General features: G+C 41.1%; 1 protein-coding gene across 1 annotated transcript in view; it reads right to left on the minus strand.

Annotated features, from left to right (window-relative positions):
* LOC135218624 (uncharacterized) overlaps nucleotides 1-27,564 on the minus strand; it is a 203,917-nt gene that overhangs the window by 132,508 nt on the left and 43,845 nt on the right. Inside the window, exons 6-12 of the mRNA XM_064255061.1 lie at nucleotides 16,034-16,267; nucleotides 5,455-5,583; nucleotides 4,826-4,978; nucleotides 4,269-4,400; nucleotides 2,616-2,732; nucleotides 1,631-1,768; nucleotides 1,428-1,513 (exon numbers count right to left, since the gene is read on the minus strand). Coding sequence (XP_064111131.1) covers nucleotides 1,428-1,513; nucleotides 1,631-1,768; nucleotides 2,616-2,732; nucleotides 4,269-4,400; nucleotides 4,826-4,978; nucleotides 5,455-5,583; nucleotides 16,034-16,267 — 989 coding nt within the window. The remainder of the gene's footprint in view (nucleotides 1-1,427; nucleotides 1,514-1,630; nucleotides 1,769-2,615; nucleotides 2,733-4,268; nucleotides 4,401-4,825; nucleotides 4,979-5,454; nucleotides 5,584-16,033; nucleotides 16,268-27,564) is intronic.

Below are 27,564 nucleotides of genomic sequence, written 5' to 3' on the forward strand. Positions count from 1 at the left end.
GATGTTATTTTCATGACTAAATACATTTTTATAATACAAAAATTATTTTAAAATTTTCAAATATTAGTATTGATTAATACTGTATTAGTCTCTCTCTCTCTCTCTCTCTCTCTCTCTCTCTCTCTCTCTCTCTGTGTGTGTGTGAGATGAATGTTTTTGTATTTTTGTATGATAAATATATGATTTCCTAATTTTAAATATCAATATTAATGTACAGCAATAATATCAATTCATTAAAGAAAATCCTATAGTGAACTGGTAACATTTTGGTTTATAAATTTAAAAATTATGTAAGAATGAAGGAAAATCCATTCTACCCCACATCTTTCATTTTAGATCCAGGTAGTAAGCTAAGATCCAGAGCTGTCAAATATGTCAAGTAAAAGTAATGTGACAGGAGGGGGAGCGAGCGTGTTGTGTTGCCGACTAACGTTCATATAATTTCTCTCTCCCTCTCTCCTGTTTTGGCTGGAAGTGTCGGAAGTGTATGTATATCTTTAAGGGTACTACTACATTTTATGATAAAATAATAATTTACAGTACCTATTTTCAAATATTATCAAGTTTAATGAGATTAAACAATTATAAAAAAAAACTCTCTCTCTCTTACGTGTTTATTTGTTCTGATGTATAAATAAATGATTTACCTAATAACTAATTTTCAAATATTAATAGATTAATAAAAGAAATAATGATTCCCAGTCTTTTTATCCACTTCACGTCACGAAAGGAGGGCGGGGGAGTAAATGACAGTTTGATGTACGTACTGGCAGAGGGGAAGGAGAGTCGTAAGGAGTTATTCTCTCTCTCTTCATTATTATTCTCTGTCTCAGATATAATTCATAATTTCACTCTTGATGGTCAGATATATGATGTTGCCGATTCAATGGTCTCTCTGTCTCTCATTAGCTGTACATATATGTTTTTAATGGTAAAATGCTTAAGATGACTTTGAAATTATATTTATAATATAATCTCAAAGATCAATACAGTAATGATAGTAATTTATGGTATACCTGACGTAGGATATTATTTAAGGTATACATTTGGTATTTGAACTTTCAAGATAGTCAATTATAAGCATTTTTTGAGTGGGTTCTAAGTATTCATGGATTTTAACTATTCACAGGGGGTCTGGTATGCATTCCATGCGAATACAGGGGAGTCCACTGTATATGAAATTTTCATTTTACACCAGGAACTTTGAACCAATTACCTTCATACATGGGGAACAATTCTATATGTAGAAGCAAAGAGAGGGCTGGATACATTTCAAGAAGAGGATTAAGATTAGCCACTTTAGCAAAGAAGTTGGAGTAAGATTACCTATTTTAGCGAGGAAGTTGGATTTAAGGAACCATTTTACCAAGGATACTGTATACATTAAATACAAGATAACAGGAATCAATCATAGTATTTATATTTACCTATCAGTGGCCATGAAAGCACAGTTTCCTTTAATTGCTGATGAGAGCTCTGTTCCAGATGAGAGTTCCGTTATTCCAGCCGACGACTGTGGAAAAAGGATTGTCACCACTTTACTTGATTTTAGAATTTGCACATACACAATTATAATGCATAATAAATACAAACGACTGCTTTTTAACAAATTACCACCTCTGATACATACCTTGCTATTCTCTTTCTGACTGTCATTTTCACTATCACTGATGGCAGAATCCGAGTGATCTGATCCAAAGGAAGGACTGTTCATCTTGTGAATAGAAGCAACATCATCGAAGAAGGTTGGTATCAAGTGAGTGATAGCCTGAAAAAGAAAAGGGCATTAAGAGACAAAGTAATAAACAAGAAATAAAAACAGTTATTTAATTACAATGACCATGCTTGTCTGGTTGAGCGAGCGTGGAATATTTTTGCTTTTATTAATTTCAAGAGCTTTAATCAAACCAAAGCAAAGCTCCTAAAATCTCATATGGATGAATAATATTTAACTCTTAAACCAAAGGTAGGTATTACTTAAGTGCAATGTCTCCATAAAAATTTCCTACAAATCCTAAATAGCTTCTTCCAAGGTGAAATTAACCCAAACTAGGCTAACTCAAACAATTTAAATGCACCTAAGTTCACCTCACAAAGGATGAAGCTATTAATGATTAATCTGTAATAGCAAATCATAATGCACTTTAACAAGACCTTTGAGTTGCATGTCCAAAACTTCAAAGGACTCACTGAAAAGACTTCCTTTTAAATGAGATCTGAAATTTGGTGCAAAAGTGATGATGAAAGACATAAAGTTGGGAAAAGATCAACTGGAATAAATGAAAAGTCAAAGCAGGATAAGCTGCTGAGGACTGAAAGGAAAAAATGGAACAGGGATATGTTATAGACACCTACAGCTTCAAGAGAAGAGAGCAAGGGGAAAAATGTTAAAAGTATGCAGCACGTACATTTCAAATTATTGAAGGTTCTTTGTAGTCCCTTCAACTTTTTCAAGCTCCAGTTCTCATTTGTTAAAAAAAGTAATAATGAGCCGCCCTCATGAGACTATTTCTATGTGACTGACTTGCCTAAACTACAGTCTTTTTTTATGATGACAACACAGACGCAAATATGTTACTATCAGTCTCATGACACACTGCATCAACACTACTTACCGCACCCTGAAGCTCTTTCTTTCCGTAACCAAACAGCAGTCTTGTGAAGTTGTGGTTGTAGTCCCTGATTCTACCAGCACCATCAAGAACTACTAGGCCACTTATATTGGAAAATACCTACAAAAGAGATGTGATATATCAAGAAAATTCAGCAATATACCTACAAACATCAAACTGTGCAAGTATAAAAACCACTATTTCCCTTCACTGAAATCCTTAATATCATGAAATTTTAATATCAAAGATTCTGAAAATGGATCATTCTATTTTTTGCTTCTACTTTTCTTTAGCCTGCTTGAACAATAAAAATATTTGTTGTGTGACCTAACTTGTACATATGCACCAGCTTTTTATCATTAACAAACATCAGAATTTTACATACGTATTACAATAGGATAAATGATTAGAGCAATAAAGGTGCAAAATAAATGCAATTATACATGCACCAGCTTTAGCAAAACAACTAAATGCGTGTAATAAATGTTAGAATTTTATTTATTTCAATAAGATAAATAATTAAAGCAGTAATGGAGACAAACAAAAAGTCATTTTCCTCTTTGGAGAAAGAAAACATGTTTCACATTTTTATGTTGCAAAATCCTGCCCCCAACACCTTTCACACTGTGCTTTAGCAATCTTACACTCAACTTTCAAATGTTATGGTTTGTATCAGCATTTACAGTACTTCGAATAAAGAATACATCACGAGCGCACCGACCGCTGAATTTCAAGGAATTATCAAATTTTAGTTATTAACAGTTTTAAACTTTTTTATATCTAAATAAACATACTATTGTGAATAATGCTAAAAATTTTTTTAGATTAGTTCATTGACAATCTTGTTCATTGCTTGTATGACACTGTGAACCACAATTTGTGAAAAAGACGTGCAAAATGTGTCGGCATGAATAATTCAGGATAGGATCAAGCGAGTTATTCACTGTTTTGGACTATTTTTATGCATAAACATATCTAAAAATGTTATTGCTAAAAAAGAATATTTAGATTGGTTCATTGACAATTTTGTTCACATCTTATACAGCACTGTAAACATCATATTGTGAAAATCATAGGTTTGTGATTGATCCTAGATTGGATCAAGTTTGAGATATAGCTATGCTATTTTGGACCATTTTATATGTAAATAAACATAACTTGAAACATTATTACTATAAGAAATGTTGGATTGGTTCATAGACTTTGTTCACCACTTTCACAGCACTGTGAATGACAAATTGTAAAAAATGCATGACAAAATAAATGGGCAAAAATTTTATTCAAAAATAATTGTTCCCCATTAAAAGATCCCATTTTTTCTAGTGTATAACGGGCTTCAAAAAACAAATACAAAATAAGCAATAAATATTTTTCTTTTGCTGTTTTACCAAAACTTGCTTTTTTTCAAAAATAGATGTTTCAATCTCCAAGATGACAGAACCAAATTCAATGAAACTTTTAATGGTTGTAAAAAACATAATTAATATCAATCATTCTACTACTTATAAATGTTATGGATACTACTGTTCCTTAACAATTTCCATTTCCTCAACAATTCAGTCAGTTGCTCACAAGTTGAACAGGCAATAACTCATGTAAGTTTCCATTAAATGAAGGTTTCTAGGATACCAATAATTCTCATAAAAGGAAACTTACCCATAATTCTATGTCAAAAACAGTTTTCTTAATCCCTTGGTCAAACTGAGATGGATCTACAGTGAAGTGAGCACACAGAGGAAATGTTGCACAGTCTACAGTTTGTCCCGTGCAGTGCTGCTTCTCAATATTCTGTTACAAAAGAAAAAAGACTTTTGCTATTAATCAATGGGACAATGGCAAAATGACAAATTTTTAATCAAGAGAAAATAGATTTTTGCTATTAATCAATGGGAAAATGGCAAAATAACAAATTTTTAATCAATCTGTATTTTTCATAATTAACAAGCCTGGGGTCTTAACAATAGGATAATCTTCTTGCACCAGCTGGAATGACACAATGAATTAAAATTTATTGATAAAAATTGTTTTACTTACTCTCAAATTTATTTGTCAACTTATATGTATTCATATGCTATTTATTGTTATAGGAATTTAGGAGGTTCAACCAACCCAAATCTCTCGAAACCAAAAATTAAATTGTCTTAAAATACAATCCAGAGCTTTTTAAGTAACACAGTTTACACTACAAGAATATTTTCAAATGGCTGCCGTACCTTTGGTATTTCTTTGGACATGTCAGGTACTTTAATTGCTGGAATGAGGTCTCTGATATTCAGTTTATTCAGTTCACTACTTTCTGCATAGCCAAACAGGGAGTTGAATGATGGATCGTGCTTTAGTATTCTTCCAGTTTCATCAATAGATGCCTGAAAATATTGTACATTTTAGGATCACTGCACTGTCACTCGATACCCGAGTTGAGCTTCATACAAAAAAGTTGGAGAAGAAAAATAAAAATATTAATTATCTGTAATTGTTTTCACTTCACCAAAGTTTGTGCCTTTCTACAAAAACCTTAATACTAACTTTATTTTTCTTCTACCATGTCATAAAACCCAAGGCATTTTCATGCCATGAGATGAATGTACAACAGTGTCATACATGCTCTATTTCTGCAATGAGTCTTGGAATAAAAAAAAAAAGCTGGAATTTCTCTGAATTTGATCAATACATATGCTGCCATTTGCTTAAAATACAACATAAAATAAAGTACTTAGCATATCAAATGGCAAGAGATCTCAAATTCTTGACATCTAAAGATTGGTTTAAAAGAAAACAACTACATATCACTCACAATGACCTTAGTAACAAATATCCTTTATATAGGAAAAAAGAACTTTACCTTAGCCACAGTGATGTCAACAGGTTCAAGGACTGCAATCCATCTCTGTTCTTCTTCTGCTTCCTGCTGAAGACCTTTCACCCAGAGGGAGCAAGGCAGACTACCATTGTCACAAGTATTGACATTGACCTGTAGAGATATCATGCAAAAAGTTTAGCCGACAGAAAATTTCCTTACGAATTACCTGAAGTACAGTCTACCCCCCGTAGTATTTGAGGAGGTTATGGACCACAACCGCCAGCGAAAAATTGAATTCCGCAAATACTTGAGACCCCCTCTACAAATACTTATAACTGCCTATTTTAATAGTTCAAACACCAAATATTCCTTAAACTATCATCTTACAACACTTAAATATTTCCAAGTCATCTTACAACATTACCCTTAAAATGATATTGTTAAGATACAATAAAGTTTTGTACATACTTACCTGGCAGATATATACTTAGCTATAGACTCGGTCGTCCCGACAGAATTTCAAAACTCGCGGCACACGCGACAGGTAGGTCAGGTGATCCACCATTCCCGCCGCTGGGTGGCGGGGTCTGGAACTATTCCCGTTTTCTAAGCCATAATTTCTCTTCCACCTGTCTGTGGGGGAGGCTGGGTGGGCCATTAATCGTATATATCTGCCAGGTAAGTATGTACAAAACTTTATTGTATCTTAACAATATCATTTTTTGTGCAAGTAACTTACCCAGCAGATATATACTTAGCTGATTGGCACCCTTGTGGCGGGCAAGAGACAGCTAAAAACAAAATAATACTTAAACTAAATACATTAAAAAACAGGGAAAAAACAACCTATGTTCTTGGATAACATAATCCATAGTTCCTACCTTATTGGGCTGAAGACTTCATGACTACTGTCGATGAGTCTGCTTGCCTCAAGAGTTTCAACGAGGAATGAACCTATGGTTGAATAACTCTTTGGATCGTGTCAATGGGGGCTAGCCCGCTTACGCGACAGAGCCTATACTGGATCGTACCAATGGGGCTGACCCACTTACATGGTAGAGCCTTGACCTTATGTCATATCAATGGAGACTCGCCCTCTTACATGACAGAGTTAAGGTTATTAAACAAATCACAAAGAGCACTGAGCCAATCCCGATCACCTGACCTAATGTTAGTCTTGTTACAATCTATGAATTGTAAGAGGGTTCCCTATTCCCTCTGACAATTAACCAATAAAAACAACCACCAATAAACAGTAATTTAAGCCTTAAACTAAATAGGAAGGATTAGCCTCAGCCCCTTCTCCCAGCACTGAATTCGCCGAAAACATACTCTTACCCAGAGCGAAAGCACGTTTTCGTACGAAATTTTAACGGTCCTCTTAGGCTAATTCGAGGCGAACACCGAATTACATCTCCAAAATGTCGACTCTATAAGAGCCTGAAGCGACCATGTTTTGTGAAATGCCATAGACGTAGCTATGGCTCTCACTTCATGAGCTCTCACTCTGAGAACCTTGAGATGCTCTTCTTCGCACTTAAGGTGAGCTTCCCTTATTACATCTTTTATGAAGTATGTAAGAGCGTTCTTAGAAATCGCTCTTTTCGGATCTCTTACAGAGCACCAAAGACTTTCTTCTGTACCTTTCAGCAACTTCTTCTTCTCCAGGTAGAACTTGAGTGCCCTGACTGGACACAAAGTCCTTTCTAGTTCTCTCCCTGTTAATGAAGCTAGTCCTTTTATCTCAAAGCTTCTTGGCCAAGGCTTTGAGGGATTTTCATTTTTTGCTAGAAAAAATGTTTAAAGAGCAAATCGCTGAATCCTTCTTAAACCCCACTTTACCTTCCAAAGCTTGCACTCGCTAATTCTCTTGGCTGTTGCTAACGCAAAAAGGAATAATGACTTCTAGTAAAGTCTCTAAACGAAGCTGCGTGAGACGGTACAATTTTTCCGACATTAGGAACTTGAGAACCACATCCAAGTTCCAGCTAGGCTTCTTGATTACATGTTCTTTCGTGGTCTCAAAAGACCTTATAAGGTCATGAAGATCTTTTATTATTCGTCAGATCTATTCCTCTATGTCGAAAAACTGAGGCCAGCATACTTCTGTAACCCTTCACTGTTGAAACTGCCAGGTTACAGTCTTTTCTCAATATAGGAGAAAATCTGCGATTTCAGTTACAGAGGTACTGGAGGAGGATATTTTCTTTCCCTTACACCATCTTCTAAACAACTCCCACTTCGACTGATATACTTTTGAAGTGGAGACTCTTCTGGCTCTTGCAATAGCCTTCGCCACTTCTCGTGAAAAGCCCCTTGCTCTGACAAGTCCTTCGACAGTCTGAAGGCGGTCAGACTTAGAGCGGGGAGGTTTTTGTGAAACCTGTCGAAGTGGGGTTGTTTGAGAAGATCGTTCCTTAGTGGAAGCGATCTTGGAAAATCCCACTAACCACTCCAGCACCTCTGTGAACCAATCGAGAGCCGGCCAGAAGGGAGCGATGAGGGTCATTCTTGTTCCTTCCGAGCAAGAGAACTTCCTCAATACTTCTCCTACTATCTTGAAAGGAGGGAGGCGTATGCGTCCAAGCCCGTCCAATCTAGCAGAAAGCTGTCTACTGCTACTGCTTGAGGATCCGAGATCGGGGAGCAATAGGTTTCTAATCTGTGATTCTTGTTGGTCGCGAACAGGTCTATATTGGGCCTTCCCCACAGATGCCAAAGTTGTTGGCAAATCTGAGGATTGAGAGTCCATTCCGTGGGTAGGACTTGTTCTTTTCTGCTTAACAGATCTGCCCGGACATTTTCTCTCCCTCCCTGCACAAACCTTGTGAGGAGAGAGATCTTCCTTTCCTGCGCCCAAATCAGCAGATCCTTTGCTGATTCGTACAGGGAAAAGGAATGCGTCCCCCCTTGTTTCTTTATATAAGCGAGGGCTGTTGTGTTCCGAGTGAATCTGAATCCCCAGACCTGAGACCTGTTCCTCGAAATGAACCAAAGCTAGATGATGGCTGTTAGCTCTTTCTTGTTTATGTGCCAGGACATTGTTCTCCTTCCCAAGTGCCTGACACTTCTTCCGAACCTAGGGTCTCTCCCCCCCAACCCTGATTCTGAGGCGTCTGCAAACAACGCTATGGCGAGGTTCTGTAAGCGAAGGGAGATTCCCTTGCTTAGTTTCTGTGGATCTAACCACCAACGGATATTCTCCTTGATCCCTTTCGAGATTGGAAATGTATCTCCTAGATTGTTGGACTTCCAATCCCACTTCTCCTTCAGATAAAAATTGAAGGGGTCGTAGGTGAAGTCTTCCTAAGGGAAACGAAACTGTTCCATCGAGGCAGAGGGTCCCCAGTAAGCTCATGCCATTCCCCGCCTCAGGCGGAACAATGTTCTTTCCCTTAAGAAGACTGACACCTTTTCTAAGCAGCGTCTCTCCTTTCCAGCGAAGGATACGCTAGAAAATCCCGAGAATCCATCTGAATCCCCAGATAGACAATACTCTGCTGGGGAGTCAGCCTGGATTTCTCGTATTTACTAAAAGTCCTAAGGACTTTGTCAACTTTAGAGTCACTAATAGGTCCTCCAGACATTTTTTCTCCGATTGGGCTCTTATTAGCCAATCGTCCAGATATAACGAGATCCTGATCCCTTCCAGATGTAGCCAATAAGCTACATTCTTCATGATGTCCGTGAAGACTTGAGGGCAGTCGAAAGTCCGAAGCACATCGCTCGGAACTGAACACTTTCCCTTGGAACATGAACCTCAGATACTTCCTTGCTGCCGGATGAATTGGCACATGGAAATACGCATCCTGAAGGTCCAGGGACACCATCCAGTCCCCTGGACGAAGAGCAGATAGAACAGAGAAGACGTCTCCATTGAAAATTTCTTCTTCAATACAAAGAAATTCAGGGCACTGACTTCTAGAAACCGGTCTCCATCCCCCGATGCTTTCGGTACCAGGAATAGCCGATTGTAGAATCCTGGAGACTGGAGATCTTGAACCAGTTCTACCGCTTCCTTAGAAAATCATCTGTTCCACTGCTTGCAACATAGCAAGCTTTCGGACCGGATCCGAGTATCTTGCGGTCAACTCCCTTGGAGTTGTCGTCAAGGGAGGATTTTTCCCTGAAGGGGATCAAGTATCCTTTTTTCAGGATAGAGAGGGACCAGGAGTCCGCTCCCTTCTGCGCCCAGACTTTGGCAAAGTGGAGTAGCCTGGCGCCTACTTTCGTCTGGAGGACTTCCTGTTCATCTAGACTTCCCGAAGGACCTTCTAGATGTCTACTCCTTCTATCTGTTCTGCGACCTCTAAGAGGGGCTCTAGAAGAGGAGGCACCTCGAAAGGGCTGTACAAAAGAGGGTCTCTCTTTTTTCTCTATAGGCACTGCCGGCCTAAACTTCTTGGCTGAGTGCGTGAGGAGATCCTGAGTTGCCTTCTCCGTAAGAGATTTAGAAACCTCTCTAACAGTCTCTTGTGGAAAATAGGTGCGGGGATAACGGTGCAAAAAGAAGAGATGTCCTTTGCAAAGGTGATACTGCTCTTGCTAAGAAAGAGCTAAAGACAGATCTCTTCTTTAATACTCCGTTCCAAAAAGAGAGGCAACTTCAACAGAACCGTCCATGACCGCTCTGTCCAGGCAAGCCAGGACGCTCGAAAGTTCCTCCATGGAAAACAAAGTCAGTGTCCTGAGCTCTCTTCGCTAACGCTCCCAAAGCCCAGTCCATAAAGTTGAAGAACTTCTAGGGTTTTAAAGAGGCCCTTTTAGAAGGTGGTCTAGCTCACACATGCCCCAAGTTGCCTTAGCAGACAGCAACGACTTCCTCCTAGAAGAGTCCACTAAGGAAGCAAAATCCGCATCTGCGGAAGAAGGAAGACCTAACCCCTCGGTTCTTTGGTCTCGTACCACCTTCCTGGTTTGCCTGTTAACTTGGAAGGAGGGCAGGAAAAAACTGTCTTGCCCCGCTTCCCTTCTGGAAGTTCAACCACTCTGAAAAAGTCTTTAATGCCTTTTTCATACAAAGAGCGGGCGCATCTTGACGAAGGAAGACGACTTGAGAGCTTTAGTGCTGGACATCAACGATCCTGGTGAAGGAGGGTCCGCAGGATGAAGGGAGTCTCCGAACTCCTTAGCAGCAAAAGAGAAAGTCTCTTGTAGTCAGAAACTGCTACATCTACTGGCTCTTCGTCTTCCGATACCTGGTCCAACTGATCCACAGAAGGAGATCGTTTTGGAGTGATCTGGCTCTTCCCGGGAGAAGAACTCCTTCCCGAGAAGGGGAGCGCGGAACATTAGCACTTCTATTACGAAAGAGTGAGGCTCCTGCCTGTCGGAAACACTCTTGCGCCTACTAGACTCTTGTTGTCTAGGTTCGCCAGGTTCGTGGCGCTTGCTAGGCTCCTGGCGTCCTGATTCAGGGCGCTTGAAAAGATCCCGCGTCCTGATTCCTGACGCTTAACAGGCTCTTGGCGCCCTAACACTTGACGCCTAACGTACTCCTGGCGTCCTGCCTCCTGGCGTCCTAACTCCTGGCGCCCTGACTCCTGGCGCCCTGACTCCTGGCGGCCCTGACTCCTGGCGCCCTGACTCATGGCGTCCTGGCTCATAGCGTCCTGATTCCTGCCTTCTAGCGAATCCTGACGTCCTGAATCCTGTGTTCTAAGAGGCTCTTGACGCCCTTCTTGCGTCTTGCTGCCTCTTTGCGCCTGTCTGGCTCCTGGTCCTGCAGACCCAAAGGATCCTGATACCTAAATCGGTTTTTCCAAAAACGGTTCCCTTGCACCTAAAACCGATCGAGACTTCTGCTCGATTCGCGGCGTCTCAGAGGGCGCTTCGGGGAAGACAGCCTATAAGGCGCAAGGGCTCTTCTCTCAGGAGAACAACTCCGATCAGAACGAGTCTCTCGACGAAGGCGATAACGCCCTGGAGATCGTGAGGGTTCTCTCCTATACGAAGCGGGGCGCTTAGCGGAACTCTTAACAGGGAGCGAGACATCCTTCCTCCTTGTAGAGTCCTTAGCAAAAGAGCCTACGAGAGAAGCTAACTGCTCTTGCAGATTAACCAAAAACTTCTTCGTAGGATCCTGAAGAGAAGGCTCCTCTTGTTTAGTCTTCTTAGGTCCCGAAGGCATCCTCGGGAAAACGCTCTGGGCTGGAGTCAGCCGCGTCTCCTTTAGGAGCCTTCCAGGCTCTCTTCAAAGGGCGCGAAAGAGAGGCCGAACTCCATCCTCGTTTAGGAGAGGAAGAGTCTGAGGCCGAAAAAACACTCCTTTAGGACGCCTTTTTCTGCGGCAATCCGAGGCAGCCTGGGACTTAACAACAGGATCTGCCGAAGGACGCCTGACCGTTGGGGATGTTCTGCATCCTCCCTGCGGCTTTCGACATTCCTCCTCCCCTGGTCCTGGGAGTTTGGAAGCGGTCTAGGCCTAGGAGCAATGAGAACCGGTCAGACGCCCCCTCCACTGCACTGGGGACACTGCACAAGTCACTATCACCACTCTTAACCTTGGTTTAGAGCTCGTTAGCTGAGCTTGAAGTTTCTTAATTGAAGCTTTTACATTTTCCCTCTCTGACGAAGAATCTTTGGATTCAGAACAGGGAGAAGCAGCTGAGGCTAAGGGAAAATTGTTAGGAGAGTTAATTTCTTGTTCTAAGGAGCAAGATCTACTAGATGACCTAGCTGAAGCCTTTCTCACTCTATCTCTCTCAAGCTTCCTAACATATGATGATAATTCCTTCCATTCAAGCTCCGTAAGGTTCTCGCATTCAACACAGGTGTTAATAAAAGAACATTCATTCTCCCTGCATTTAGCGCAAATACTATGAGGATCTAATGCCGAGTTAGGCAGCCTAACCTTACAATCTTCCCTACTGCAAACTCTAAACATAGGTTGAAGCCTTAGCGTCAGACATCGTGAAAGAGTAGTCAAAACCAAAGTCGAAAAACAGTCCACAATAAGCGTATGCCAAGCCAGAGAAAAAACAGAATACGTCACCAAAAAACCAAAAATCCAAATTCTCGGCAAACGAGTTGAAATCCAAGATGGAGGAACAAACAATAGGTGTTGTCCGTTCAACCGACAGAGAAATTATGGCTTAGAAAACGGGAATAGTTCCAGACCGCCACCCAGCGGCGGGAATGGTGGATCACCTGACCTACCTGTCGCGTGTGCCGCGAGTTTTGAAATTCTGTCGGGACGACCGAGTCTATAGCTAAGTATATATTCTGCTGGGTAAGTTACTTGTACAAAATATATATGGCTTACTGCTACGTATGAACACTCCTATAACCATTATACTCTTACCAAAGCAAAAACTAATATTGTTCATATACGAAACAAACCTTCGGTCTTAACATTAGGATAAATACTCAGGACCAGCTGGAAACCGGTAGTTTAAAATAATTGTGTATGCAAGGGACTATTGGCATCTGTGCTTGGTCACGAGCGTGGAGCCACCCACATAACCCACTTTAACTCGTGACCCCTATAGTTATTTTCTTAACCGCCTTTAACCCTTAAACGCCTATTGGACGTATTTTACCTCGAGATAGATGGTCTTTTGGGTGCCGACCGGACATAATTACGCTCGACATAAAAAAGTTTTTTTAAAAATTAGCAAAAAAAAAAGCAATAACTTTAATAGGCCATACCAGACCAAGACCATTTTGAATCACACGCCTTGGAGGATGCTGGGTTTAGTTCACGGATCAAGGTGTTGTTTTGTTTATTTTTACAATCGTTAGCCAGGCGCGCAAGCGCGAATTTCTTTCTTATCGCACTAAAAAGTATCAGACACATCTCGGAATTATTTCGTCACTTTGACATAATTTTTGCACCATTTAAATTAGCCGCCGTTACATGGAGTATTATATATGAAAATGTGTGCATTTTCATGTAGAATACAACAAAAAAATACTCATGATTGTAGCTTTTATCAGTTTTCAAATATTTTCATATTAATATCAATAAGTGCCAAAATTTCAACCTTCGGTCAACTTTGACTCTACCGAAATGTCGAAAAACGCAATGTAAGCTAAAACTCTTATAGTTTTTAGTAATATTCAATCATTTACCTTTCACTTTGTAACAAATTGGAAGTCTCTAGCACAATATTTCGATTTATGGTGAATTTATGAAAAAAACTTTTTTCCTTACGTCCGCACGGTAACTCTTCCGAAAAAATCATACGTGCGATTGTCGTAATGTTTGCACCATTTTAAATTAGCCGTTACATAAAGTTTTATATATGGAAATGTGCGAAATTTCATGCACAATACAACTAAAAACAACCCATGGTTGTAGCTTTTATCAGTTTTGAAATATTTTCATATAAATAACGATAAGTGTCAAAATTTCAACCTTCGGTCAACTCTGACTCTACCGAAATGGTCGAAAAACACAATTGTAAGCTAAAACTCTTATATTCTAGTAATATTCAATCATTTACCTTCATTTTGCAACAAATTGGAAGTCTCTAGCACAATATTTCGATTTATGGTGAATTTATGAAAAAAACTTTTTCCTACCGTCCGCGCAGTAACTCCTGAAAAAATCAGACTTTTTTTTCTCCGATTGTCGTAATGTTTGCACAGTTTTATATTAGCTGTTACATAAAGTTTTATATATAAGAAAATGTGCGCAATTCATGTAGAACACAACAAAAAACAACCCAAGGTTATAGCTTTTATCAATTTTGAAATAAATTTTCATATAAATAACGATATAGAAAAAATTTGACCTTCGGTCAACTTTAGCTCGACCAAAATGGTCGAAAATCTACAATTGTAAGCTACAACACTTACAGTCTAGTAATATTCAATCAATTACCTTTATTTTGCAACAAACGGAAAGTCTCTAGCACAATATTTCAATTTAGGGTGAATTTTTAAAAACAACTTTTTTCACGTCCGAGCGTTACGCATTCATGCATCATATTGTGATAATCTTTTCTCTGTGTTGCTTTGATCGTTTTACAGTTTGTTATATACCAAAATCATCGCAATTTAGTGTACAATACAACAAAAAAATAATGAACTCATTAGCTTTAACTGTTTTGCTCACAGCACGATTTGTATACAACTATATATGAAATATTTTTTCCACGGTCATATATCCAATATTATATATGATAATTATATTTTTTCATTTCTGATGGTGGCATACTAAACTTCAGGCAATTTGCTGATGGTGGCATACTAAACTTCAGGCAATGACAAAAAAGGAGCCAAAAATGAACTCTTAATCTTGATTATTATGCGTGCTGTGATTTTTTGAAAAAAACTTTTTTCCGCTTCGGCGCTCACTTGCGAACGCCACCGGTATACAGGAGACACTTTTGGAAATACCAGCTCGGCGTTTAAGGGTAAGCAACGAATATAACTTCACTAACGATACTTTCATCATTCTCTTTTGCTTTCCTTAATTATTTAATTGGAAGATATAAATAAAAAGATGAAGGCGGAAAGTTAGTATTTCTGAAAAAAGGTGACTTTTTCTCTCTCTCATTTTATGCCAAAATTTACCCTTAAGTTCATCAGATCTGACATTAAAACTTTATAGAACTACCATGCAGACCATAGCGAATGAAATCCCACATTTTCATTAAAAAGTTAAGTATTACATAATAGGGTAAAATATCCGGCCGTAACACTGTCTAAGGAATTGTTAACCAGTCTAGGGCACCGTAAGGTGGATTGTGGTACCCCGTAAACTTTGAATTTCGGTTAGCAACGATTTTCGGTTAACATCAAGCTCCATGGAATGGAACCTGTTGATAATGGGGGCTGCCTGTATAGATATTTTGTTTACATTAATATTAATATTTAAAAATTACTAGTAAATAATTTTTTATATATATTTAGTCACAAAAATAAAATGAAAATAGATAGCGAATATTTTAGATATGTTCTAAGAAAAAATCCACAAACAGGTGTCCACAGAACAGTCTGTGAATGTCGGGGGGGGGGGGGGGGTCGACTGTACAAGTGAATCTATTGAAAGGACTTTACTGTTTAATTTGGCAATTATTTTAAATTAACAATCCAAAGCAGCGAAGTACTTTCTGTAATCTCATTATAGTATATAAACAACATCCATATGTAACACTTGTATTTATATATATAGGATGACTTAAATTGAATAGGAATTTTTTAAAATATGATACTTAAAAAGGACTGAATATGAGTTTTCAACTTAATCTACAGAAAGAAAACAAAATAACGCTCTTACTTGACTAATATCCGTTTCAGACTCAACATATGCTAATCTAAGCAATACAAACTTTTATTAATGCCAGCATCATTATTCCTGGTGAAATGATGAGTATCACGATATGAATTACCACTTAAGGAAAGTAAGTAGGTACATTAACTTGAAAATAAGTAAGACTATATTTCCACCTAGTGGAAGCCACCTAGCAAAAGGTCTAACTTCACTCCTGTCTCAAACTCCTGGAATGCAAACTCAACTTTGCTATTTAAATCATCTTTTCCATTTCAGTTCTGTTGTCTTTGATCAGGCATTATGTCAGTAACAAGTTAACGACTGACAAAAACTAACCTATTTAGCGGAAAGAAAACTTACTAAAAACATTATATGTATGCCTCTAAAGTAAACACTTACAACTTTACCACTGAAGAGAACCATCCCTTGGTTTTCTAGTATGTCAGGGTCAGGCAAGGTATGTAGGGAGCAATCTGAGCTATCTGTTTCTGATGTGGGGGACAAATTTGAGAGGGAGCTTAGGACCTCGTGCGTTCTTGGATGGGTAACGAAATCCGTCAGTTTCATTTTGCCACAGAGTTTATCTTCTGGGTGACCAAGGAGAAGGGAAGACATATCATTTGCTGTCAGGATCTGCAACATAATACATAGAAACATATTTTATACCAACAACAACACAGAAGGAATAAGCTTTAAACTAATTAAGTACCTGCAGATAGAAAACAGGAATTAAAATAGTACCAAATTTTGATATATAGCTCCTAATTCCATAACTGTAAATGGTAATATCCAAACATACTCTTTTTTGCAATAAATCTTGAACAATAAAGGTAAACTTTCTCCATGAACTCTTGAAAGGGATATTAAGTGTGTAATTCTATAAACTACTTCACAAGAGACCAGCCATCTGATAGGGTTACCAGAGTACATAGACAGCATGCCTCCAACAACAAGTAATCAGCCATTACCAAACAATACCTTCCTGTGAACAAGTAGCAGCAACACAACACGACTAGAGAAACCATAACCATCCTAATATTCCTCAATTTACTATTAGGTTTCATTTTAAAGAAGAAAGATTAAAAACAGTGAAAATGCCATAAAACCACTATATGAAACATTTAAAAGAGATTAAATGTGTTCTAAGTTATTTTAAATAATCATGTGACCCTCACTATTCATGTGATTATATGTGTTCTAAGTCATTTTAAATAATCATGTGACCCTCACTATTCATGCCACCAAACAGGATGGTATACATTAATAGGCTATTCAAGTGGTTCTACTACACCTCACTCCAACCAATCTTAAGTTCTTTGAACACTTACACCCTGTCATGGTAATACATCTTCATGAATAGTTTCCGTAAATCGATTTAAAGGACATTCAAATTTGCTCTCATCAGCTTTAATACTTAAAAATGCACTGAATTTTTGACAAAGATAAACAATAAAACAATAATAATAATAATCTTTTTTATTGCAAATTTCATTACTGGAGACTATAGTAAAAGAAGCTTTTGTAATACCTTTCAATTCTTCCACTGTTTCCTTTCTTCTACACGGATATTTCTCAATCCATTGAAGAAAAAAATTAAAATTAACAGAAAGAAAAGTATTTAAAAGTACTTACCCATCTAAGGCAGTCTTCTTTCATAATAAATACCATATTAAGAAATAGCATAGGAGTAGTACAATGAACAAATGAAAACCTAGATAACATGAAGCAAAACACAAAACTGATGACCATCAATACGGCACTACATCTCAGAGCAAGTGTGACAAGGCTCTACTTGCCAAGAAGAAGAGGTGAAAGAATATAAATGAGGACTGCATCAGCATCTAGAAAAGAACATTCAAATATTACCTTAAGGAGTAAGTGCATATGAAGTGACCGATAACATCTGCAATGAGACACTCATCTTTGTGAATGAAAAGCCTGACAAATATAAGGTAGAGGAAAGAGATATGAGAACATCAATGAATGGCTTGTACCATACACACACACACACACACACACACACGTACCTTGAGGGGGCAGTTATCAATGGCTGACTAGGGGAGAGCTCAAGGAGGAAGTAAGGGCAAGTCGACAGCTGCACAAGACCAAGCACTATGTGTACGACACCTACAGATGATATTGCTGCAAACTGCAACAAAGGAGTAAAAACGAGGCAGCTGCCAATGCCTTGCACTCAAACACAACCCAAATACCAAATATGCAACATATGCCACTGATGCCTCAGCAGGTAAATCTACAATTTCTCAACAAGCCCCCCTCCCTAGCTCAAAGAAACGGTGAACTCATAGGTCAAGAACAGAACTTTAGACAAATATAGTGGAAAGTCCCTGGCAATACAGTTATACTGCCATGTCCTTATGTACTTGTCATTGCCTTTTTCTCTGACTTTCCTGAATATACCCAATGGCGAAGATCATTCAATTTCCATATTTACCAATTCTCCAGCTAATTGCTAATGTCTTCCTAAAGCATGCCCATGCCACCTTACATCTTTCAAAGCTCAATCTATATCATAGCCGCAACCACTGCTCAAGAACATTTTTAAAGGTGACTCTCTTACACAGAATTAAGTTCTATGGTGTGAAGATTATGGTGGGAAGGAGGGAAAGAGAGCTCTTCCTATGACCATGTGTAACAGTAATCAAATACAGTATAGTGAAAACATAGTATACACCATTTAGCAATTTGTATCATAATTAACAATAACCTCTTAAAAAAAAAACAATCTCACTCAGCCATTCAACACTAAATAACCTATAACAGTGTGAGATGCAACCAAGAGCTAAAAAGCAAAATGTGGAACTCATATGCAACAAAACAAACTGTCCTCAAAGAAACCATTACCCTAGATGGAGCACCAAGGACACCACTGGAACCAGAATGCCAAAAATACCCAAGGGCATACACAAATCAAAGCCAAATTTGGGCACAGGAACAAAGAACCAACAAAACAAAGTAAAGACATCTTGGAAAACATTGAAGGTGGATGCAGAACATCCCTAGGGACAACTAAAGAAAAGACTTGTGTACTAATGTCTATGCAGCTACCAGTTTCCAAATAGATGAACAAAGAACCAACGGGCTGGCAGAAGCTGATTATCTGGCTCCATCCTCCTGAAAATTCCAGAATGAGAAAGAGCCAGCAGAAGAACACTGATGATGCAATTAAAACTCCTAAGTGGTACACTTCATGGTAAGGATGTAAATCCCTCCAAGGAACTGCCACTCCACAGGGACTGCCACATAAAGGATACTGACAAATGGATGAAGAACTTATGCCAAGTAAAGAAAGGCTGCAGCCAAAGCAGAGGACCTATGTGAAAATGATATTGTTAGTATACAATAAAGTTTTGTACATACTTACCCGGCAGATATATACTTAGCTTATGTCTCTGACGTCCCGACAGAATTCAAAAACTCGCGACACGCTACAGGTAGGTCAGGTGATCACCCTCTCCCGCCGCTAGGTGGCAGGAATAGGAACCATTCCCGTTTTCAGACCAGATTTTTCTCTTACGCCATCTCCTGAGGGAGGATGGTGGGCCTTCATCGTATATATCTGCCGGGTAAGTATGTACAAAACTTTATTGTATACTAACAATATCATTTTTGTACATGCAACTTCCCCGCGGCAAATATATACTTAGCTGACTGACACCCTTGGTGGCGGGTAAGAGATAGTTACTCAAATATAAATAACAATAAAAAAGAATAGGGAAACAACATCTGTTGTAGGTCATATAATATAAACTTTTTTATTAAAACCTTCCTTGGTTCCTACCTTATTGGGCAGAAGACTTCATGATTACTGTCTATGAGTCTGCTTGCCTCAAGAGTTTCAGTGGGGATGAGACCTGACACTGATAGACTCTTCTGGATCGTGTCAATGGGGGCGAGCCCGCTTACTTGACAGAGCCTTGTCTTGGATCATACCAATGGGGGCTGACCCACTTACATGGTAGAGCCTTCACCTTTTGTCATATCAACGGGGACTAACCCTCTTACATGACAGAGCCTAGGTCCAAATCACTAACAAGGAGCACGAAAAACCAATCCCGAACCACCTGACCACACTACATTTGTTAACACTACGATTTGAAAGGAGCATTCCCAAGAACCCTTCCAATCGACCATAAAACACAACACCAAAAAACGTTTAAAATTACTAACTTAAACTAACTATAAAGGATTAGGTTCAGCTCCTTGCCCAGCAACGAATCCACGACACGAACGGTCCGAGAGAGAAGCACTTGTCATAAGTGACTCGCGTCTCTTTAAGTAATTTGATGCAAAACCGAATTGCACCTCCAATAGGTGGATTCGACAAGAGTCTGTATCGACATATTCCTGTGATACGCTAAAGAGGTAGCTACAGCTCTGACCTCATGTGCTTTGACTCTTAGAAGCCTTAAATGTTCCTTCTTCACAGGAAGCATGCGCTCCTTTGATAACGTCTTTAATAAAATACGCTTGAGCATTCTTATAAATCATCCTCTTAGGATTTCTTACGGAACCACCAAAGGCTATCCACATTTCCACCAAAGTAGCTTCTTCCTCTCTAGGTAGAACTTGAGGATCCTGACTGGGCACAATGTCCTCTCTAAGTCTCTCCCTACCAAAGAGGACAGTCCCTTAATCTCAAAAGTCCTTGGCCATGGTTTAGAAGGATTTTCGTTCTTTGCTAAAACAGGGGATTAAAGGAGCATACTGCAGAATCTTCCTTAAAGCCCACAGTTCCTTCTAAAGCCTGAAGTTCACTAACTCTCTTAGCAGAGGCTAGTGCAAAGAGAAAGAGAGACTTTCTAGTCAAGTCTCTGAATGAGGAATTTTGAGGAGGTTCGAATTTCTCGGACATTAAATATCTAAGAACCCAACATCCAGGTTCCAACTAGGTGGTCTTATAGTCTTGGACTTCGAGTTTCAAAGGACCTTAACAAGTCATGCAGATCCTTGTCCTCCGAGATATTAAGGCCTCTATGTCTAAAAACAGATGAGAGCATGCTTTTTATATTCCCTTATTGTGGTAACGGCCAGATTGCATTTCTCCCTCAAATAAAGGAGAAAATCTGCTATTTCAGTTACAGAGGTACTGGAGAGGATACTTTCTGGGACCTGGCCCATCTTCGGAACACCTCCCACTTCGACTGGTACACGCGAAGAGTTGAAGGTCTTCTGGCTCTAGCAATTGCCTTTGCAGCCTTGCGTGAAAACCCCCTCGCTCTGACGAGTCTTCGACAGTCTGAAGGCAGTCAGACTGAGAGCGGGGAGGTTTTTGTGGTATCTGTCGAAGTGGGGCTGTCTGAGAAGATCCTTCAGCAGTGGAAGGGCCCTCGGGAAATCTATCATCCATTCCAGTACCTCTGTGTACCAATCTTGGGCTGGCCAGAATGGGGCGATGAGGGTCAGTTTGGCTCCCTCCGTCGAAATGAACTTCCTTACCACCTCTCCTATTATCTTGAAAGGAGGAAAAGCGTACCCGTCAATCCCTTCCAATCCAGAAGGAGACCGTCCACTGCAACTGCCTTTGGATCTGAAATCGGAGAGCAGTAGTTCTCCAACCTCGCATTCCAATTTGTTGCGAACAGGTCGATATTGGGTCTCCCCCAGAGGTCCCAAATCTCGTCGCACACTTTCTGAATGCAGAGTCCATTCCGTGGAAGGACCTGATCTCTTCTGCTCAGAAGATCTGCTCTCACGTTCTTTTCCCCCTGGATGAACCTGGTTAGAAGAGTTATTCGCCGGTTCCTCGGTTCCAAAGAAGAAGCTCCTTTGCTTTCGTCGAACAGGGAGAAGGAGTGAGTCCCCCTCCCTGTTTCCTCCTTATTATATGGTCTAGAGCTGTCGTGTTGTCCGAATTCACTTGCAACACAGCACCCAATACTTGAGGTTCGAAGTGAACGAGAGCTAGATGGACTGCTGCTAGTTCCTTCTTGTTGATATGCCAGGACAAACCATACCTGTTTCCCCACTCCAGTGCCTGACACTTCTCTCGAGCCTAGAGTCGCTCCCCATCCTTTTTTCCGAGGCGTCTGTGAATAACACTAGGCGAGGGCTCGACAACTGAAGGGAGAGCCCTTGATTCAATCTGTTTGGCTCTAACCACCAACTGAGGTCCTCCTTTATGCTCTTTGAGAGCTGAAAGGAGTCCGAAAGCTCTTGGGTGCTTCTGATCCCATTTCTCTCTGAGGAAGAATTGTAGGGGCGGGTCTTAAGTGTAGCCTCCCTAGAGAAACGAACTGTTCCAACGAGGTGAAAGGGGTCCCCAGAAGACTCATCCATCCCTCTCGCGGAACATTGTTCTTTCTCTAGGAAGGTCGTCACTTTCTGTAAACATCTCTCCTGTCGTTCCTTTGATGGATACATACGAAAAACCCGAGAATCCATCAGAATCCCCAGATAGACATGCTTGCTGGGGATTCATCTGGGACTTTCCCGAGGTTTAGTAACAGTCCAGGGACTGAACTAGGTCCAGTGTTTTAATAATTTCAACGCCTCCAGACATCGATCTTTTGATTGGGCCCGGATCGAGCCATCGTCGAGATACAAACGAGATTCTTACTCCTTCGATATGAAGCCAATGAGCGACATTCCTCATAAGACCCCGTGAACACCTGAGAGGCCGTGGCAAGACCGAACCAAGCATAGGGCTCGAAATTGAAAAAAACTTGCCCTGTTACCATGAATCTTAGGTACCTCCTGGCAAGGGATGGATAGGTACATGAAAATAGGCATCCTGAAGGTCCAGGGACACCATCCAATCCCCTGCACGAAGAGCTGCAAGAACGGAGGAAGTCGTCTCCATCGTGGAACTTCGTCTTGACAATGAAGCGATTCAGGGGCATTACGTCCAGGACTGGTCTCCACTCTCCTGGGCTTTTGGTACAAGAAAAAGACGGTTGTAGAACCCTGGAGATTGAAGGTCTTGAACCCTTTCTATCGCCTCTTTGTCCATCATTCTTCTACTAGTTGTAGCAGGCCTGGTTCTTTAAAGAATCTCAGTATCTTGCTGTTAACTCCCTTGGAGTTGTTGTTAAGGGAGGTTTCTCCCTGAAGGGATAAGGTATCCTCTCTCGAGGATAGAGAGGGACCAGTTGTCCGCCCCTCTCTGAGCCCAGACTTTCGCAAAACTTCAGCACTCTGGCTCCTACTGTAGTCTGGAGGACTACTTTTCTCATTGTGGTTTAGGGAAGGGCTTGCGTGCTGATCTTCCTCTCTTAACCGGTCTCCTACTCCTAAGAGAGGGTCTAGCCGTCGTTCTCCCTCAAAAGGGCTGTCTGAAAAGCAGGCTTCTGTCTTTTAGCCAAAGGGACTGCTGGTTTTAGTCTTTTCGCGACTGCGCAAGCAGATCCTGAGTAGCCTTTCCGGATAAAGACTTAGATATATCTCTCACTGTCTCTTGTGGAAACAGGTGACTAGACAGGGGCGATAAAGCAGGGAGGATCTCTGTAGAGGAGACACCGATTTCGTCAAAAAAGAACTGTAGACAGATCTCTTTTTAAGGACTGCCGATCCAAAGAGAGAAGCCACCTCCGTAGATCCATCCATCAAGGCCTTATCCAGACAAGAAAGTACACTCGTTAAAACTTCCATCGAAACAAAGTCTGGATCCTGTGCTCTCTTAGCCAGGGCTCCCAAGGCCCAAATCCATAAAAATTAAAGACCTCAAGTGTGCGAAATAGACCCTTTTTAAGTAAATGGTCCATTTCGCACATTCCCCATGAGGCCTTTGCCGAATGAAGAGAGCGTCTTCTAATACGAATCCACTACGCTGAAAAAATCGCATCAGCTGAAGAAGGGAGGCCCAATCCCATTGGCTCTTTCGTGTCATACCAGACACCTGGCTTACCTGCCAACTTCGAAGGAGGGCAGGAAAAAACCGTCTTGCCCGCTTCTTTTTTAGAGAGGAGCCAGTTCTCCAAGCTCTTGATGGCTTTCTTCATCGAAAGGGTCGGATTCATTTTCACGAACGAAGAGGACTTGGAAAGCTTAGTACTTGAAAGCAGTGATCCCGGCGAACAAGGAGGATCTGCAGGACGAAGAGAGTCGAACTCTTGAAGAAGCAGGGCTGCCAGTCTCTTGTAATCCGAGAAGCCCGCATCTACAGGAAGTTCCTCCTCAGATACCTCTTCAAAGGTAGCATTAGGAGAAGATGCCTCTTCGGAGAAGGGAGTCTAGAAGGAGAAGCGCTCTTTTCCTTCGAAGGAAGTTTGGAGAGGAAGGAAGACCACTCCCCAAAGAGATCCTATTGCCTGAAGAAACAGTTTCTACTGGAAGGGGCTCGCAGAAGAAGAATGCCTGCTTCTCTCAAAAGTTCTTGCTGCCTGAGAGGGGAATAGCTCGCATTCTTTATTTACAGGAAACTCTATAAGGAGTAGGGCGAGAATCCCGTAACAGCTCTTTTCAGGCTCTTGGCGCCTGTGAGGAGAGGCGCTAGCGTTACGTCGGTAGCGTCTATCAGGCGCTACGCGCCTTGGGGTAGAAAAAACGTCTGCTCTCATCCTGGCTCCTGCCAGGAGAGGGGTTTACTTCCTTCCAAAGATTCTTGTGAGAAGGCAAACTCGTATACTCCTAAGGAAAAGCCTAACGGAGGGGTAGGGCGTAGTGAAACCCTCCTCATGGCCTTTTCTTTCAGGCTCCTGGCATTCTGCGTGGCGAGAGGCGCTAAGGCGTCCCGTTCTGGGCGCCTGGAAGGAGTCAAAACGCCTGGTTGAAGAATACCGTCTAACATCACGATGGCGCCTGCTAGGAGAGGCGCTAAAATCTCTCCGAGAACGTCTGGGGGGCGAGATTCTTCTTCTCTCTCTCTGCATCGTGAATAACGGAGATTATCTTGTTCCTTAAGATAGCAAGGAGAGGCGCTTCTATCTCTCAGAGAACGCCTATAAGGAGAAGAACATTCTTTACTCCTACGAAAGGATCGACTATCCTTGTCAGGAGAGGGTCTTGCGCCCTTATTTGGGCGTCTAGACGAATGCGGGATCCTACTAGAAGAAGCTCTTCTGGTCAGAGTAGTAGATCGTTCTCGAAAGGGAGAGGCGTATAGCAACGATCTTGTTGGGGAGTAGCGCCTTCCAGGAGAGAGACGCCTACCAGAGTCCGAACCGAACGCCGACTTGACGACCGTCTCTTAAGAGAGCTCTTTACTGGAAGAGAGACGTCCTTCCTGCGAGAAGGCTCCTTAGACAGCGAGCCTACTAACAAGGATAGCTGCTCATGCAGTCCTACCAAGAACTTCTTGTAGAAGCACGAATTCCTCCGCAGAAGAAACAGGAGACTTCATCGCTCTCGTTCTTCTGAGCGGGAGAATACTCCGGCCAAAAGGCTCTGGGCTGGAGTCAAATGCGTCTCCTGCAGGCGCCTTCCAGGCTCTCTTCAGAGGGCGCGACTTAGACGCGGAGCTCCATCCGCGTCTTGGAGAAGTAGCAATCCGAGTCGGAAAAACACTTCCTAAGGACGCTTTGTCTATAAGCTGTCCAAGGCAGCCTGGGACGAGTCTACAGGGCCTGCCGAAGGGACGCCTGACCGTTGGGAATACTCTACATCCCCCTTGCGGCTTTCGACATTCCTCCTCCCTTGGTCATGGGAGTCTGAAAGAGGTCTAGGCCTAGGAGCAATGCGGAGTCGGTCAGACGCCCCCTCCACTACACTGGGGACACTGTACACTTCACTGCACACTTCACTCTTACCTTCCATTTCTCGTAATTGCCTTTGCAAATTACGGATCGACGCTTCCATTGCAGCTTTCTCCGATCGAGACGAATCTACGATTTCGCTGCGGGGGGAAGGAGCTGACCTGCGTTAGCAGAGGAGAAATTACATTGGAATAGAAAGATTGTCCTGATCCAAAGAGCAGGACCTACTTGACTTTTAGCAGCTTTCCTAATTCTATCTTTCTCCAACTTATTTACATAACGCAGTCAAACTCTCTTCCATTGCACTTCAGTCAAACTCAACATTCGTCACTGTGTTACTAACTGAGCATTCATTCCCCCTACATTTAACACAAATAGTGTGAGGGTCCACCGAAGCTTTCGGCAGTCTCACCTTACATCCTTCTTTCACACAAACTCTAAAACGAGTTTCAGGCACAACATCAGCCATAATGAAGAATCCTAAGCAAATCCAAATAACGGTCCAAATCAGCGTATACCAAAGCCAAAGAAAGAATACTTCACCAACAATCCTTAGCAAAACAAGCAGAATTCCGTGCAGGAGGAAACTAACAACGATGTTGTTAGCACCGGCGACAGAAAAAATCTGGTCTGAAAACGGGAATGGTTCCTATTCCCGCCACCCAGCGGCGGGAGAGGGTGATCACCTGACCTACCTGTAGTGTGTGCCGCGAGTTTTGAATTCTGTCGGGACGTCAGAGACATAAGCTAAGTATATATCTGCCGGGGAAGTTGCATGTACAAAAACATACATTCACGAACCTGCCTACAAAAGCATCCTTACAATGAACAATCTTCAGTTCTCCAAACCCTTCAAAGAAAGGCAGTTATCTAGAGTGGCATGAGGAATAGCTGGTCCCATCCACAACCACTTTTGACAGAAGATCTGATGTGAGACTACCTGCAACTTCCCTTGAAAATTAAATCGAAAACACAAATCAAAGAGGTATAATTGTGCTGCCATAAGACAAGCGCAGGACTTCTGAGGAACTATGGAGGACTGCTTCTAGAGCAATGTCAGGGCAAGATTACTAGGAAATGAACTTAGAATATAGTCAGGATCTCATTAGAATGCTGAAGGGCTGATATCCCTAACACAACAGATCCAACAGTACCAAAGGACAACTACCCATGAAGGGCACAAAAAGGTCACTGCACATCATAGCTCAGACCAAACATCCCACTATCCCATCATGAAGGGCCAGAGAGAATGAGCATAAGATGAAGTTAGTCCTATGTGGCCTAGGGACCAAAAGAGCCAACTTTGCTGCAAAAACACAGCAAAGGCCAATCCCGAAGCTGACCCTCTGAAGGAAAAAGGTCTGCTAGCAGATTATAAAAACTAGTGAAGAAGTGGAAGCTGATGAGAGATCCCTGGATGATTTGAAACTGGTAAACTACTTAATGAGTTCCCACTCTTGCCACAAATCAAGGCCAGAGCCACAAACAACCATATACATCAAAACACCTATCAGAGTAGCTTACAAGCACTTTGCTGGAGGATATAGAGTTAGATGACCTAATCCTCATCAACAGTCAGAGGGCAGAGGTCCTAGTCAATTTGGCAAATATTGGAGTCTACCAAGAACTCAAAAGAACAATGCACCATTTCAGTGGACCCAAAGGTTTTCACATGGTTTCCTCCGAGATCCCTATCAAGACAATGGAAACAAGCAAATTCCATGCCAGCACCAGAGGCCAAAGCCACCACAGTGGCAACCAGGGTGACCAGATTTTGAAATTGAAATACGGGACACTTAAATTGAAGAGGTAGTTTTGAACAATATAGAACAACTTATGCAAAAGTTATGCACGCAGTGACGTAGGCAAAGTCCTTCTCAGCCTTCTTTATTGACTTTTCCTTTGTCTTTCCGTTGTCTTAAAGTGCATTCGTTGTAGATTTTTTTACAAACAGCTATTCATTACATATGTCAAAGCAGTTTTTAGAATATTGCAATCAAGCATGTTTATAGCAGTTTTGAAGGATAATAACAAAAGTGACTTGCCGTAATATATTGAATAAATTGCAAACATTAAAATACATATGATGAAAACCTTTCAATAATCCTTTTAAAATTATTTTCCTCATTGTTGTTATTTTTCATTTGTCATATTTTGCACTAGATCCAACTGCTCTCAAGAGATGGTTCTGACTTTATCATCTCTACACTGCACCAGTTCCTACACCCACCCCATCGATGGCCCATCAAAGAGAACACTCGCTCCACTTGATCGTTT

This window comes from Macrobrachium nipponense, chromosome 9 (assembly GCF_015104395.2).
Source record: "Macrobrachium nipponense isolate FS-2020 chromosome 9, ASM1510439v2, whole genome shotgun sequence".
Classification (NCBI taxonomy): Eukaryota; Metazoa; Arthropoda; class Malacostraca; order Decapoda; family Palaemonidae; genus Macrobrachium; species Macrobrachium nipponense.